The sequence below is a fragment of the Macrotis lagotis genome, chromosome 1 (genome assembly GCF_037893015.1).
Source record: "Macrotis lagotis isolate mMagLag1 chromosome 1, bilby.v1.9.chrom.fasta, whole genome shotgun sequence".
Taxonomy (NCBI): domain Eukaryota; kingdom Metazoa; phylum Chordata; class Mammalia; order Peramelemorphia; family Peramelidae; genus Macrotis; species Macrotis lagotis.
This window is the reverse complement of record NC_133658.1, coordinates 144,679,215-144,691,662: the sequence shown is the minus strand read 5'-3', so window position 1 is coordinate 144,691,662 and position 12,448 is coordinate 144,679,215. Positions and strand designations below refer to the sequence as shown.

Genomic DNA, 12,448 nt, shown 5'->3' with positions numbered 1-12,448 from the left:
GAGGAGAGCAGTGTGGCAAGAATCCCAGGCCACTGCATCTGGCGAGAATTCGAGCGGTCCCCACCCCCATCCCCATTCCCACCCCCACCACACCATGCTTGGGGCAGGCTTTGTTCGGACACTCTGGTTTAATGAAATGAACTGAAGAAGTATGGCCTCCTGGGATGGAAATGCAAAGTTAAAAGACTCCAACATTCCTCTGAGTGAAGTCCTGGAAACCACAGACTATGTAGAGACAATAGCTCGGAAAAGGTCACTGACTCAGTTATAGGGCAGACACGGAGCCCAGCAAGAAGGGGTCATGTGAGTTGGGCTAAAATGTCCTCAAACAGCATGATGTGATCTGTTAGCAACCCTCTTGTTTAAGTCGGCTTTGGGCAGGATGATTCAGGGTGAAATATCCAAAGCAGGGAGAGGGGAAAGGCAGAGAAGGGAATCAAACATTTCTTCTTCCTATCACTAATGAACACATGGCTTCTAAAGAAGAAAGCTGCCACGACCAGTGAATTAAGGATGATTTTCTGGCAATGGTGCTGGGAGGCTCATTGAACAAAAGGGAAAGAGACCGCCATAGATGACTGAAGCTGGTCCATAATCCTAGGCCTGCCTATCAATGCATGTCCTAGGCTTCTCATACAGCTTTGAGTCAAAGAATTGGTTTAACAAAGCTCCCTAGTGTTAGCATTTTGAGGAAGTTTCAGAGCTTGAAGTTAAACTCCCCCTTAAAATACAAAATATTTTCAATCATTTGCTTGTTGCTGGCATTGAGTCACCACCTACTGGTCAGAGAAATAAAGTGCTAGTTTTGTAACATGTCTTCCAGTTACATTTATTTCTATCGAAATATCTTGGCTCATTTAAAAGCTACTAACATGGAAAGACTGGGTGTGGACATGCCAAGAGAAATCTGTGACTGGTGCACAATAGTGGGACTACTGTTCTGTGTTGTATCTGGCCATGCCAGCTCCTTCTTGATTAACATAAGTCTACCTATTCCCTCCAGGATCAAACTGAAAGATCTTTGTTTGGCATTTGAAACTCTTCCTAACTTTCCTGTCTGCTCCTCTACTTTCCATTTACTTTCCATCTACTCCATGATCCAACCAGGATACTTCATCTCCCGACCCTGACTGTGCCTTGGGCACTCCCTGGATACTCCTCATGTTTAGAATGCCCCCCACCATCCTTTGGTTTGGAGAATCCCAGAGTTCCACAGGACTCAGCTCAAGCATCATCTCTTCCATCTAAGGAGGTCTTTCCTGGTTCACCCAGTGCTAGTGCCATCCCCAATAAGGTTCCTTTCTGTCCTCTTACACACTTTACATGTCCCATTAGAATGTAAGCTCTTTGAGGGGACCTTGTTTTGTTTGTAACTCTCAGAACATAGTCAAACTTAATACTTACTGACAGCAACCCCCTAGGTATTTACTTAAGTGAATTTTTACAGACTGGGTTAATGCAACTAACAATTCTGAGGCCCTCAGTGACAGTCTCTCTCTAGAGGATGGTAATCTGCACTGTTATTCTAATTAATGGTGTAAGCACAAGTTAACAAGAAGGTGCTGCTGTATTAGGAACTAGATCTAAATTCTTAGATCTGGACTTGTCATTAACTCAGAGACCCTTAGCAAAACATATAAATATGACCATAAAATGAGGTTAATACTACCCAGCTTGATAGGAGACCCTATCAAAAACAAAAGTACTTTGAGATTTTTTTAGACAAGAACAGTAGGCATCTAAACTTACATATATAGTAAAATATAATGACTTAGTCATTATATGTTACCATTAAGAATTTCCTTTGATGGGACATTCATAGTGTCATACATAGGTTTAGAACTAGAAGACATGTTAGAGAGCATATAGTTCAACTCCCTCATTTTATGAATGAAGAAATCCACTTGTCCATGTGATTTGTCCATGATCATAGGGTAACTGGGTTGGGATACTAAGCCCTGTCCTTTGAACATTTGTTCAATACTCTGGCTTCCATGCATTTTTAGCAGGTGTTACAGCAGGTCATTTGAAAAGAAAACACTTGGACACAGTGTTCTGGTAAAACTAACCTTTATTGAAGCTTAGGTGGGAATCTGCTTCTGTATGTGCTAAACACATGGTGTTCTGAGACAAGCCTGCATCATTTATTCCACTGGTGTACAGAGCTGGAATGAAGGGACCACCATGCATCAGAGATCCATTACACAGATGAAAGTTGATGAGACAGTTGCCCCTTTATATGTATAGCTTTGCACTCGGGAGGATGCTCCCCCCCCCTTGGGGGTTTTGCCTGAAATTCACACAAGTTGCTCAAGAGGAAAGACAACAGTCTCTTGAATTTTTGACTTAAAAACTCACACACGTGAAGCAACAATAATAGAATATGTCATACTATGAAAAATGATGCAATGATAACACTCTCATCCCAGGAAACCTAGAAGTCATTCAGAGACCTGAGAAGAGGTGATTCTAAATACTACAGAATTCCTAAAAAAGGGGAACTCCAAAGCTCCCAGGATTCCACAGCAGGTTTTGAGCTAAAGTCAGATTCTGAAGTGAGACTTGGTTGCTCTTTAGATAGTACCTAAAACACAAAGTGGAATGCCCAGGAGAGTTGGGGAAGAAACACATTTCACTATTCACAGCATAGTTTATCCCAGAGGAACAATACAGTGCAATAAAAAGTTACATACTATTCATTAGCAAAAACAAGACTGGAAAACTAAAGAGATAGGAAACTGAAAATTTACATAAGTATCAGCAAAAATAGGATCAGGAAATAGATTTCTTTCATTTCTTTCTATCTACTCCTGCCTGGAAACAGGGAATAGCACCTTCATTTAAGCTAAAAATGAATGTTCATGGCTTTTTAAATATCTAAATCAATACCATATATACCCTTGAACAGTTAGGAAAATTGCAAGCCACTTAGTCACCCAGTGACTGAGAACAAAGACTAGGTAACTGTTAGGCAACCCTAGCATATTTTTCATGATCCAGTTCTGACCTCCTTAAGAAAGGAACTCAATTTTTTTTCCTTATGGAATCTAGTCTTATAACCTATGCCCCAAAGAGAACCTTCCTTTTCTAGTGTGGAAATATTCCTGAACAAGCAAGGCTAGGATATGTGAGCTCGAATTTCCCTAGCCCTCTTCACCTTGTGAAAGCTAGAAGAGAATCAGGTATCAGAGTTAGTGAAGGTGTAGTGAATAAAATTATTTGGGGTTAGGCAAGGAGGAATGAGAATTGTATAGCTTGCCAGCCAGTATCCTATGGGAAAGGGCTCAGACATCTTCTCCCTTTCCATCATCAGTGATGAAAGATCTTATCTCTTCTGAATACAAAGATTAAAAATAACAGCCAGGACCTCATTAGAGTTATTTGTACATGATTTCAGATCAGGAAAGGTAATTTTTTCCCTATGAGTTTATGCATTTTAGGAATGGATAATTTTGAGAATTCCCAGTTTATTAGTGAATATTAGTGAATTAGTGAATATTTGACAAGTAGAGAAATCTATGGACAAGAAATGGACCAACTCAACTCTAATTTCTTTCCACTCTTCTCTGAATGGGGTCCTTAATTTCTTCCCATGCTATTCATCCTCCTACATTATAACCACCCTTACACAAAAGTGTCTTCAAGGGATTTCTTATTCAGTTCCTCCCATAGATGTCAGGTCCTTAGTTGACCCTTCCTTGGCTAATATTCACATTATTCAAATGATTGAGCTTTCTTATCACCATCTTTTAGAAAGGACTATTTTTCTAGCTTTAGAAAGATAAGTCAGGCAAACAACACATGCTAGCCTTCTTCAGGAAACAGGTTATAAAGAGTTAAATAGAGAGTCAAACAAATCTGCCATGTCCCATCTTCTCTTTGAGAATGAAATCATCAATAATTCCACTTTAGATATTCCCTTCTCTCTGGTGACCCTCCTTCTCCCTTGGCTTGTTTAGTGAGACTAAAGGCTCAGTAGATTCAACACAGAAAAAAGGGAGAATGTTGGCCCAAGAAGAAACGATGTGCAGAAGGCAGGCTGATTCTTTACTTCTGGCTAAGACAAAGTGGAAGCAGGACTTGTGGCTCTTCCCTCAATCCAGGACTCTCTTTTCAGGTTCGGACTTGGAACTTGCCAGCTTTGGTCATGTATTTTATGCCCTTGAATGGTTTATACTTTTCTCCATACATATCTAGACGGTTCACTTTCAACCCTAAAATAAATAAAGGGATATAATACAGGTGTTATTTCAAGAAGAGAGAAAACAAAAAGAGAATGATAAATAATAAGCAATGCTACCTTTGACATGATTGATCACCTTTTCCTGGACTCTCTCCCCTCTCTGCATTTTTGGGACACCATTCTCCCTCGGTCCTCCTCCTTTTACCTGTTCTGCTCCTTCTTCTGCTCTGCTGGATCATTATCCATATTAAGCCTCTTAACTAGAAGTATTCCCTTAGTTCCTATCCTAGGTCTTCCTCATCTCTTCAATCCCTACCTCAGGGTTCTTAACCTTCTTTTGTTTCACAGACTACTTTGGCAGTTTGGTAAAGGTTATGGACCCTTCTCAGAATAATGTTTTTTAAATGCATGAAATACATAAGATAACAGAGGGAATGAATTATTTTAATGTATATATATATATAATATATATATATATATAATTATTTAAAAAACAACCAATTTTATGTATGCCAAATTAAGAATCTTCTAGTATACTCTCTTTTAGTACCCTCATCACCCATAGGTTTAGTTATCATCTCTACACAGCCAACTGACAAATCTATATACCAAACTATAGCCTTTCTTTAGAGCTTCAGTCTCACATCAGCAGTTGCTTACTGAACATTTCAAACTGGATATCTAAGAAATATGTCAAATTCTACATATTCATAGAATTCATTATCTCTTTCCTCCATATCCTCATCTATTCCATTTTCCTCTATTTTTGTTGAAGACACCAAGGGTTTGTCAATTTTGTGTGTAAGCCTGGTATTACCCTCAATATTCCAAACTTTTCTTCATCTCATATATCCAAATGGTTGCCAAATCTTCCCATTTCTATCTTCATAACATTTCCTTAATTCAGCACTTTTTCCAACAGCTACTATCTTACTTCAAGCCCTCATCTATCTTTTGCCTAAATGAGTACAAAAGTCTTCTGTCTGGTCTCCCTTCCTCAACTCTCTCTTCAGTTATTTTTCTCAGCTGCTGTTTAGAAGTGGTTTTCCTTAAGTATGGAAATGACCATGTCAGTCTCTCTTAATCAACTTCAGTATTTCCTTTTTTGCCTCTATTGGATACAAAATCAAACTTTCTGATTTATTTTTTTTTAGGTTTTTGCAAGGCAAATGGGGTTAAGTGGCTTGCCCAAGGCCACACAGCTAGGTAATTATTAAGTGTCTGAGACCAGATTTGAACCCAGGTACTCCCGACTCCAAGGCCTGTGCTTTATCCACTACGCCACCTAGACACCCCTGATTTATTTTTAAAATAAACAACTTGACCCCAGTCTTCCTTTCTGGTCTCAATGGACATAATTTACTCTTCTGCTCTTCACATCTAGTCAAACTGGTCTTCACACATAACACCATGGCTTCAGAGACTGTGATTTTTTCCTTTACTGGTTGTCTCATACCTGGAATGCTTTCCCTTCTTACCTTTTCCTCCTACTTTTAAGACAGCTTAAATCCCATCTTCTTTAAGAAATCATTTTGGTCCCCTCCAAAGTTCTCTCTCCTCCCTCTCTAATCCCCTGCCACTTCTAGGGACTTCCCTCCAAAATTTACTCCCATTTACATTATATTTATCTTGTATATACATAGTTGTAGGCTCTTTCTTTGTATCCTCAACACTTAGTCCAGTCCCTGGTATATGGCAAGTCCTTAGTAAATATTTGATCAGGAGAATGAGGATGGTGCCTGAAATATATTCTTTCCTTAGTTCTGCCTCTCTTCTTCCACAATGCACCTCAAGTATCCTGTCCTACACCAACCTTTCCTGATTCCTTAATTGCTGGTGTCTTCCTTCCCAGACAGCCTTATACTTAACTGCTTTGAATTTATTTGTATTTATTGTCATTCTGTTCAGTCTGTAGAAATTTATAGATGTTCTGTTGTTTTCCCTACCATAATAAGGTCTTCATGAGGATGGACTCTTCCCCTCTTACTTGGCCCACAGCAGGGGCTTAAAAATGCCTGTTGATCAATTGATTATTATATGTAGAAAGTGAAGAATTGATATTATGCCCTTCCTTAAAACATAGTGGTCTGTTTTGGCAAGAAAATGTGAAAAATAAAAAGTTTTTGTACAGTGTTAGGAAAAATTCCACAAAAGTTTTGCTTTGTTGTCATCCTTGTATAAAGGTGGTCTTCATTCTCTAAGGCTATACCAATGGGGCACAAGCTTCAGTAGATTCTATCAGATGGAACAAACCCAATTGCCCAGTGATCAATTTGGCAAAGTACTTAAAGTCTTATCATGAGCAAGTTGGCCATTAGATGATGATTCTTTGGCCATGGCAGCCCATGAAAAAAAGAAAAATAAATAACAGTTTTTAGCCCAATTCATGATAACAGAATAGCAGAAAAGAGAGAATAAAGTCCTACAAATCACACTGATTTTGTCACATATGATCATGAGTTGAACTGTTAGTATCCAAAATATGAAATTCTTGTCCAATAAGAATTTATGAATATTGTTGAATTCTTAATAAAGAGAATTTCCACTATCTTAATATACTCACTATAAATTAACTCAAAAAGCATAAGAATGTTGTACCTACATGGAAAGATGGCTCACCAGATCTCACTGAAGAGCAAAAGAAGGAGCTAGCAAAATTGTTTTCAGTGTGTCCTCAAGGTTATATTATTAGGTCACTGCACCTTCCAGAACTCATGATGAACATAATCAAAACGACCCTTAATAAAGATAACTGTGGTTGACAAACCAAAAACTATTGAAGAGGTAGAGATATATCTCATTACTTGATGAATTTAATGGGGGAAATAGTAAAAAAAATTGTTGAAAAATACAATGTCGAATTAAGAACCTAAAGAAGCCAAAGGCCTACAAGCTTCATGTTTCAATGCTATTAATATTCTTTGAAATAATAAATATGACTAATGAAGAGATATGAAAATGAACTTTGTCTCTTCTTTGTAAAGACAAAGGATGTAAAGAACAATGTAAATGTCATACTTGGTTAAAGAGTTGATTAGTTTTATTGATTTTTTTCCCTCTCTCTTTTATTCTTTGTTATAAGAGAGAGATCTCTAAGAGGAAGGAAAGGGATGGATATATTGGGAAATAAATGAATTGTAAAAAATAAATCTTTTAAGAAAAATTTTAAAATATCGAAAGGCTTTGCATGATGAACAACAAAAATAGAACTATCTCAACTGACAGGAATTGACAGATTATCTGTGTAGATGTCATTTTGGAATCGGCTATTTGTGTGTAGTCAAAAAGACCATAAACTAGTTAGAACAAAAGTTAAAGTCAACACCCAAGTGGAAGAGAGGATTAAAATAAGAAAACACTGTGCATAACTATAACACTTCTGATGTGACCTATGCCAACCAGCTACTGACAATAAGAAATAGGAAATGGAGATCCAGCAAAAGATATTAATAGACAGATGATTGCCATCTTTCCTACAGAAGTTTAACAAATATAATGCAATCACAATAAGGAGACCAAAGAAGAGTTTCAACCTTAACCAGCAAACATTTGTTCTTGCCAAGGTGAGAGGCAGGGCAATGCTAATTTAGTGTGTATTCATTTACGAAATATGATAGAAGTGGACAGAATATAAGAAAAGCCTTACAAAAGAGTGAAGAATGATGGAAAGAGAATGAATCTTTAAAAAAGTTTGACATAAGCTAAAGTAGATAATTCCAAAAGAATTTATAGATAAAATTGAGAGATCAATGATAAAAGAAAAACAGAACAGATCTGTCAGCATTTTATAACAAATTATTTTCATCATCAATGACAGTAGAAATTCATTTAGACTCTAATATCTTAGTCTCAATGTGGTATATGACATAAATTACTCTAAAGAAAATTAAACAATAGCTGGATCAGACCAAACACAAACAGAAGAAATTTGAGACAGAAGTGACAAGTCTGAAAGGCCTGAATGATTTTTTAGAGAAATGTCAAAGAAAGGAATACTAAGAAACTGCGGGTGATGGTTTTTTTAAAAAGGGCAAGTGAAAAGACATTGATTACTACTGATCCATATGCCTACTTTGTCATCTCTATAAAATCTGTAAGAGAATAATCTATCTATCTATCTATCTATCTATCTATCTATCTATCTATCTATCTATATGTATGTGCATATATGTCAAGAGCATCCTTGATGAAATATGAGAAGGGAACAGGTACACTTCCATAAATATTTTTCTGAGAGTTTAAGTAAATTACCTATTGTCAAAGAGGTGTACCAGAGGCAGAATTCAAACCTGGATCTTTCCTGAGGATGTCTCTAAGCATTCTTACCCCAATATCATGAAGCCTCTTTTGATGATTATAAAAGAAAACATTTTACCTAGTACAAAAAAAAAGACAGCCTCAAAAACTCTCCTCTAAGGTATCAACCATGTATATATTATGATCACCCAAGATTCCTTGATAAAGACAGTCATGGGAATAACTGTTTAATGATCATCTGATAATTAATATCAAATTGGACATAAGAGAGGGAGACCTGTGGTTTATCACTGTCATGGAAGATGACAGAAATTTAATGACTCTCACTACACATTTGGGGAGAACTGTCAGATGCTCCTATTTGTAGATGGTATTTTATTGTCTTCTTGATACCCCAAAATATTAATCTCCTCAATGAATTTGAAAACTCCTCAAAAGAGATCAATCTAACAATTCACACAGAAAAAAATCAAATGGATTAAGAATAACTATTGTTCAGATTGTGGCATGAAATTACAAGCTACCTGGACAAGCACTATAGGTGAATAATCAAATAGGCATATATATATGTAAGTAGGCTAGGTAACATGTGTGAAATTATGTAGTACTTTAATTATCCCAAACTGCTTTGTATGACAAAAAACTCCATCTTTTAAAATCAATATTCTTCCAGGGATGTTCTATCAGTAGAAAAGCCTAGGATACTTCAATCTTAAAAAAAAAAAAGCAAAATTGTGGGTGACTCACAAGACAATGGAGAAAGGCAGGAAAGATATAAAAGAAGTGATAGTTCTAGTGGTACATGCTGCATTGGCACCCATGGAATGTTAAAAGATCTAGAGGAAATTCTTTAGGATGGTAGACAAATCCTTCATGGAAAGTTTATGGAAGTCAGAGACAAGAATCTCACAGGACAAGAGGGAATGTACAGCCTATATCATGTGAGGAAATAATCAATAAAATCAATAAAATGGTCAATAAGATCAAAATAAGATCAATAAAATGATCAATAAAATTGAAGTACAAGTTAAAAAATACACTCTTCTGTTCTTTGAGAGACTGTGACTTGAAAGTGATTTATTTGGAGGTTACAAGAAAAATCTAAAGAAAGAGCATGATGGAGCGGCTAGGTGGCCCAGTGTATAAAGCACCGGCCCTGGAGTCAGGAGTACCTGGGTTCAAATCCGGTCTCAGACATTTAATAATTACCTAGCTGTGTGGCCTTGGGCAAGCCACTTAACCCCATTTGCCTTGCAAAATCCTAAAAAAAATAAAAGATCATGATGAATAAATCAAATTCCAAGTTATCTGTGATTAATAAGCTAACTATTGTAAACAATATTCTAACTGATAGGCCTAGTATAATGGCTAATGATCTCATGTTCTAAATTAATTCTAATCACTAACTCAGTCAGTAGACTTTAGAAAGAATGATTTTTAGAGTTGTCAGAGCACCTCCAGGGTATGGTATGCTGATGTGGGTGGGTTCAATGGGCCTAAAATAAGTGATTATCAAATATAGGTTAAAAAAAGCAATTTCTGATCAAAGCCCCCATCTAAAAATACAGATGTACCTTCAAACTGTGGACTTTGGAAACTAAGGATAAGAACATTCTCAAATAAGAAGGGTTTTAAGTACAACCTCATATCAGTATTTATTCCATTCTTGTTTGTAGCTAACTCTTTTCATCTAAATGATTTTGGTGATTTTATAATAAAGGATTATAAAAATTTATCCTAAAGAAAAACCTAGTATACTTCAATCTTAAAAAAATAACATAATTGTCTCAAAAGACAATGGAGAAAGGCAGGGAAGATATAAAAGAAGTGATAGAGCCATACTTTCTAATCTAAAGCTTATATTTCAGCTAAAAAAGACAAAACTCTATAAATAAATAGTAAGCTTACAAGAAGGTTTTTCAGATCAGAAAGCCATTTACATCTTTTGACACCTAGTTGTTTTCTACTTACCAGAGATGGCCAGCTGCTGGATTTTAAATTGAAGATTGATGGTAGGATTCTCATCAGGTTTGGAAGCCCCAGCTTGAAGGCTCATAGTCCCCTTCAAACTTGGTAGCTTTTGGGGATTTATTTTTCCTACATCCCAAGAGAGCAACTTCAGAGAGATAAGAGGAAAAAAGATCATAGAATTGATGAGTTTAATGTGCAAGGAAAACACTTTCATTAATCCTGTTTCTACATAAAAAGAGTCCATAATATTCTTCTTGAAGAATTTTAGGTATAAACTCACAGAAAAAAAGTTTTTTAAACAAAAAAACTAGTTGCATTAGGATTGACATTTGAAGGAAGTTACTCTTAGAGTCCCAAGTATGTAACATAAGCTGCCCTTGTGGTGTTTTTACTTTTATGTTTTCTCTGTGATATTCCACTGAGGGCAAACTCTGTCCCAATTTCCTTTTCAATAAATGACATAATCATTTTGGGGAATGCCTAAATAGTTACTGTTGTATTAGACAGTTTCAACTCAAAATTTCCTAATCTATAATCACTTACCTTGGTAACAGGGTCAAAAGTGTGGGTGCCCTGAGATGGAGTAAGACTCATGTTCAAGACCCCTTTGGGCATTTGGCTGGTGACAATCACTCCCTCTATAGTTTTTCCCATGGTCTGCTTGGGTCCCACTGTAATCTCAAAGCGTCCTAGTGAGCTACTATCTCGGAAACTGATGTTATGTTTGACATACACTGGAATTGCAACCAAGCTGAGGGGGGAAAAAGTTAGGCAATTCAATTTTATCATCTCAATGAAAACATGCAACATCTCTTTACCTTTCCCTCTTTCTTCTGGCATCATATTTTTCATACGAATTAACTTTTGAAAGTACCAAGCATACCTTCAAGTTAGTTATTATTAGAACTATTGTAATTATATCCTCATCCCTTACCTCAATCAATATACAAAGAGTAAAACAAAAATACTTTTCTCCCTTTTCTTTTTTCAAGGTAAAGATAACATCTAGTAGCTAAACTAGTAGATAAATAGCATGGATTATTGACTCTGTATTTCCAACTTTGCTGAGATAGTGGACTTCTAAAACACTAGCTGCAGATTCAGAAAACCAGAGTTTGAATACTAGCATTGCCTCTCAGTAACAGTATGGCTCTGGGTCCTCCTCCATTAAATAATGCAGCTAGAGCAAATGATCTCTGATACCTTTAAAAACAATGTTTCTGAAAGCAAAATCTACAAAATCTATAAATCTAGGTACCAGGTATCATGCAAGACATTAAGAAGTCACTGTATTACCATTTCTAGTTTTATGAAATGTGGTTAATACTTCTTTTTGTGGTTAATACTTTTCTTTTTGGTTTTTTCAAGGCAATGGGTTAAGTGATTTGCCCAAGGTCACACAGCTAGGGAATTAATAAGTGTCTGAGGTTGGATTTGAATTCAAGTCTCCTGACTTGAGGACTGGTACTCTATAATGCTTTTCTTGAGAGTGTAATTCTATCACTTTCCATTTCTATATAGTCCATTTCAAAGACCTTTTAAATTCATGATATAAATTGATCCTAATAAGCCAATGAAATAGGCAGAGCATTATTTTTTCCATTTGATAGTTGGATAAAGAAAGAAAAGTGAAGTCACTTAACAAGTTACTGGCAGGGGCAGCTAGGTGGTGCAGTGGATAGAGCGCTGGCTCTGAAGTCAGGAGCACCTGAGTTCAAAGCCGGCCTCAGACACTTAATTCCCTAGCTGTGTGGCCTTGGGCAAGCCACTTAACCCCATTTGACTTACCAAAATCCCTAAAAAACAAACCAAAAAAAAAAAACAAAACAAAAAACAAGTTACTGGCAGAATTGGGACCAGAATTTGGTTCTCTGTACTTTCTTCTATACTTTATGCTCTTTTCATCAACTCACACTTTCTCTAAAGGAAATTAAATCTTCAGATTAAAGACACAACTGAAATCTTAACAATTATTGCTTCCTATAGTTTTAAAATTTTGATCATAAGAACACAAATTAAACAAGTATATTCACATTC

General features: G+C 36.4%; 1 protein-coding gene across 2 annotated transcripts in view; it reads right to left on the bottom strand.

The window, feature by feature from the left end:
- Window positions 1-2,063: 2,063 nt before the first annotated feature.
- LOC141504191 (AP-3 complex subunit mu-2) overlaps window positions 2,064-12,448 on the bottom strand; it is a 38,871-nt gene continuing 28,486 nt past the window's right edge. For both annotated transcript variants that reach the window (XM_074209019.1, XM_074209020.1), the window contains 3 exons: window positions 10,955-11,162; window positions 10,412-10,556; window positions 2,064-4,214 (listed from right to left, as the gene is read on the bottom strand). In XM_074209019.1, the coding sequence (XP_074065120.1) occupies window positions 4,114-4,214; window positions 10,412-10,556; window positions 10,955-11,162 (454 nt within the window). In that variant the 3' untranslated portion in view covers window positions 2,064-4,113. The remainder of the gene's footprint in view (window positions 4,215-10,411; window positions 10,557-10,954; window positions 11,163-12,448) is intronic.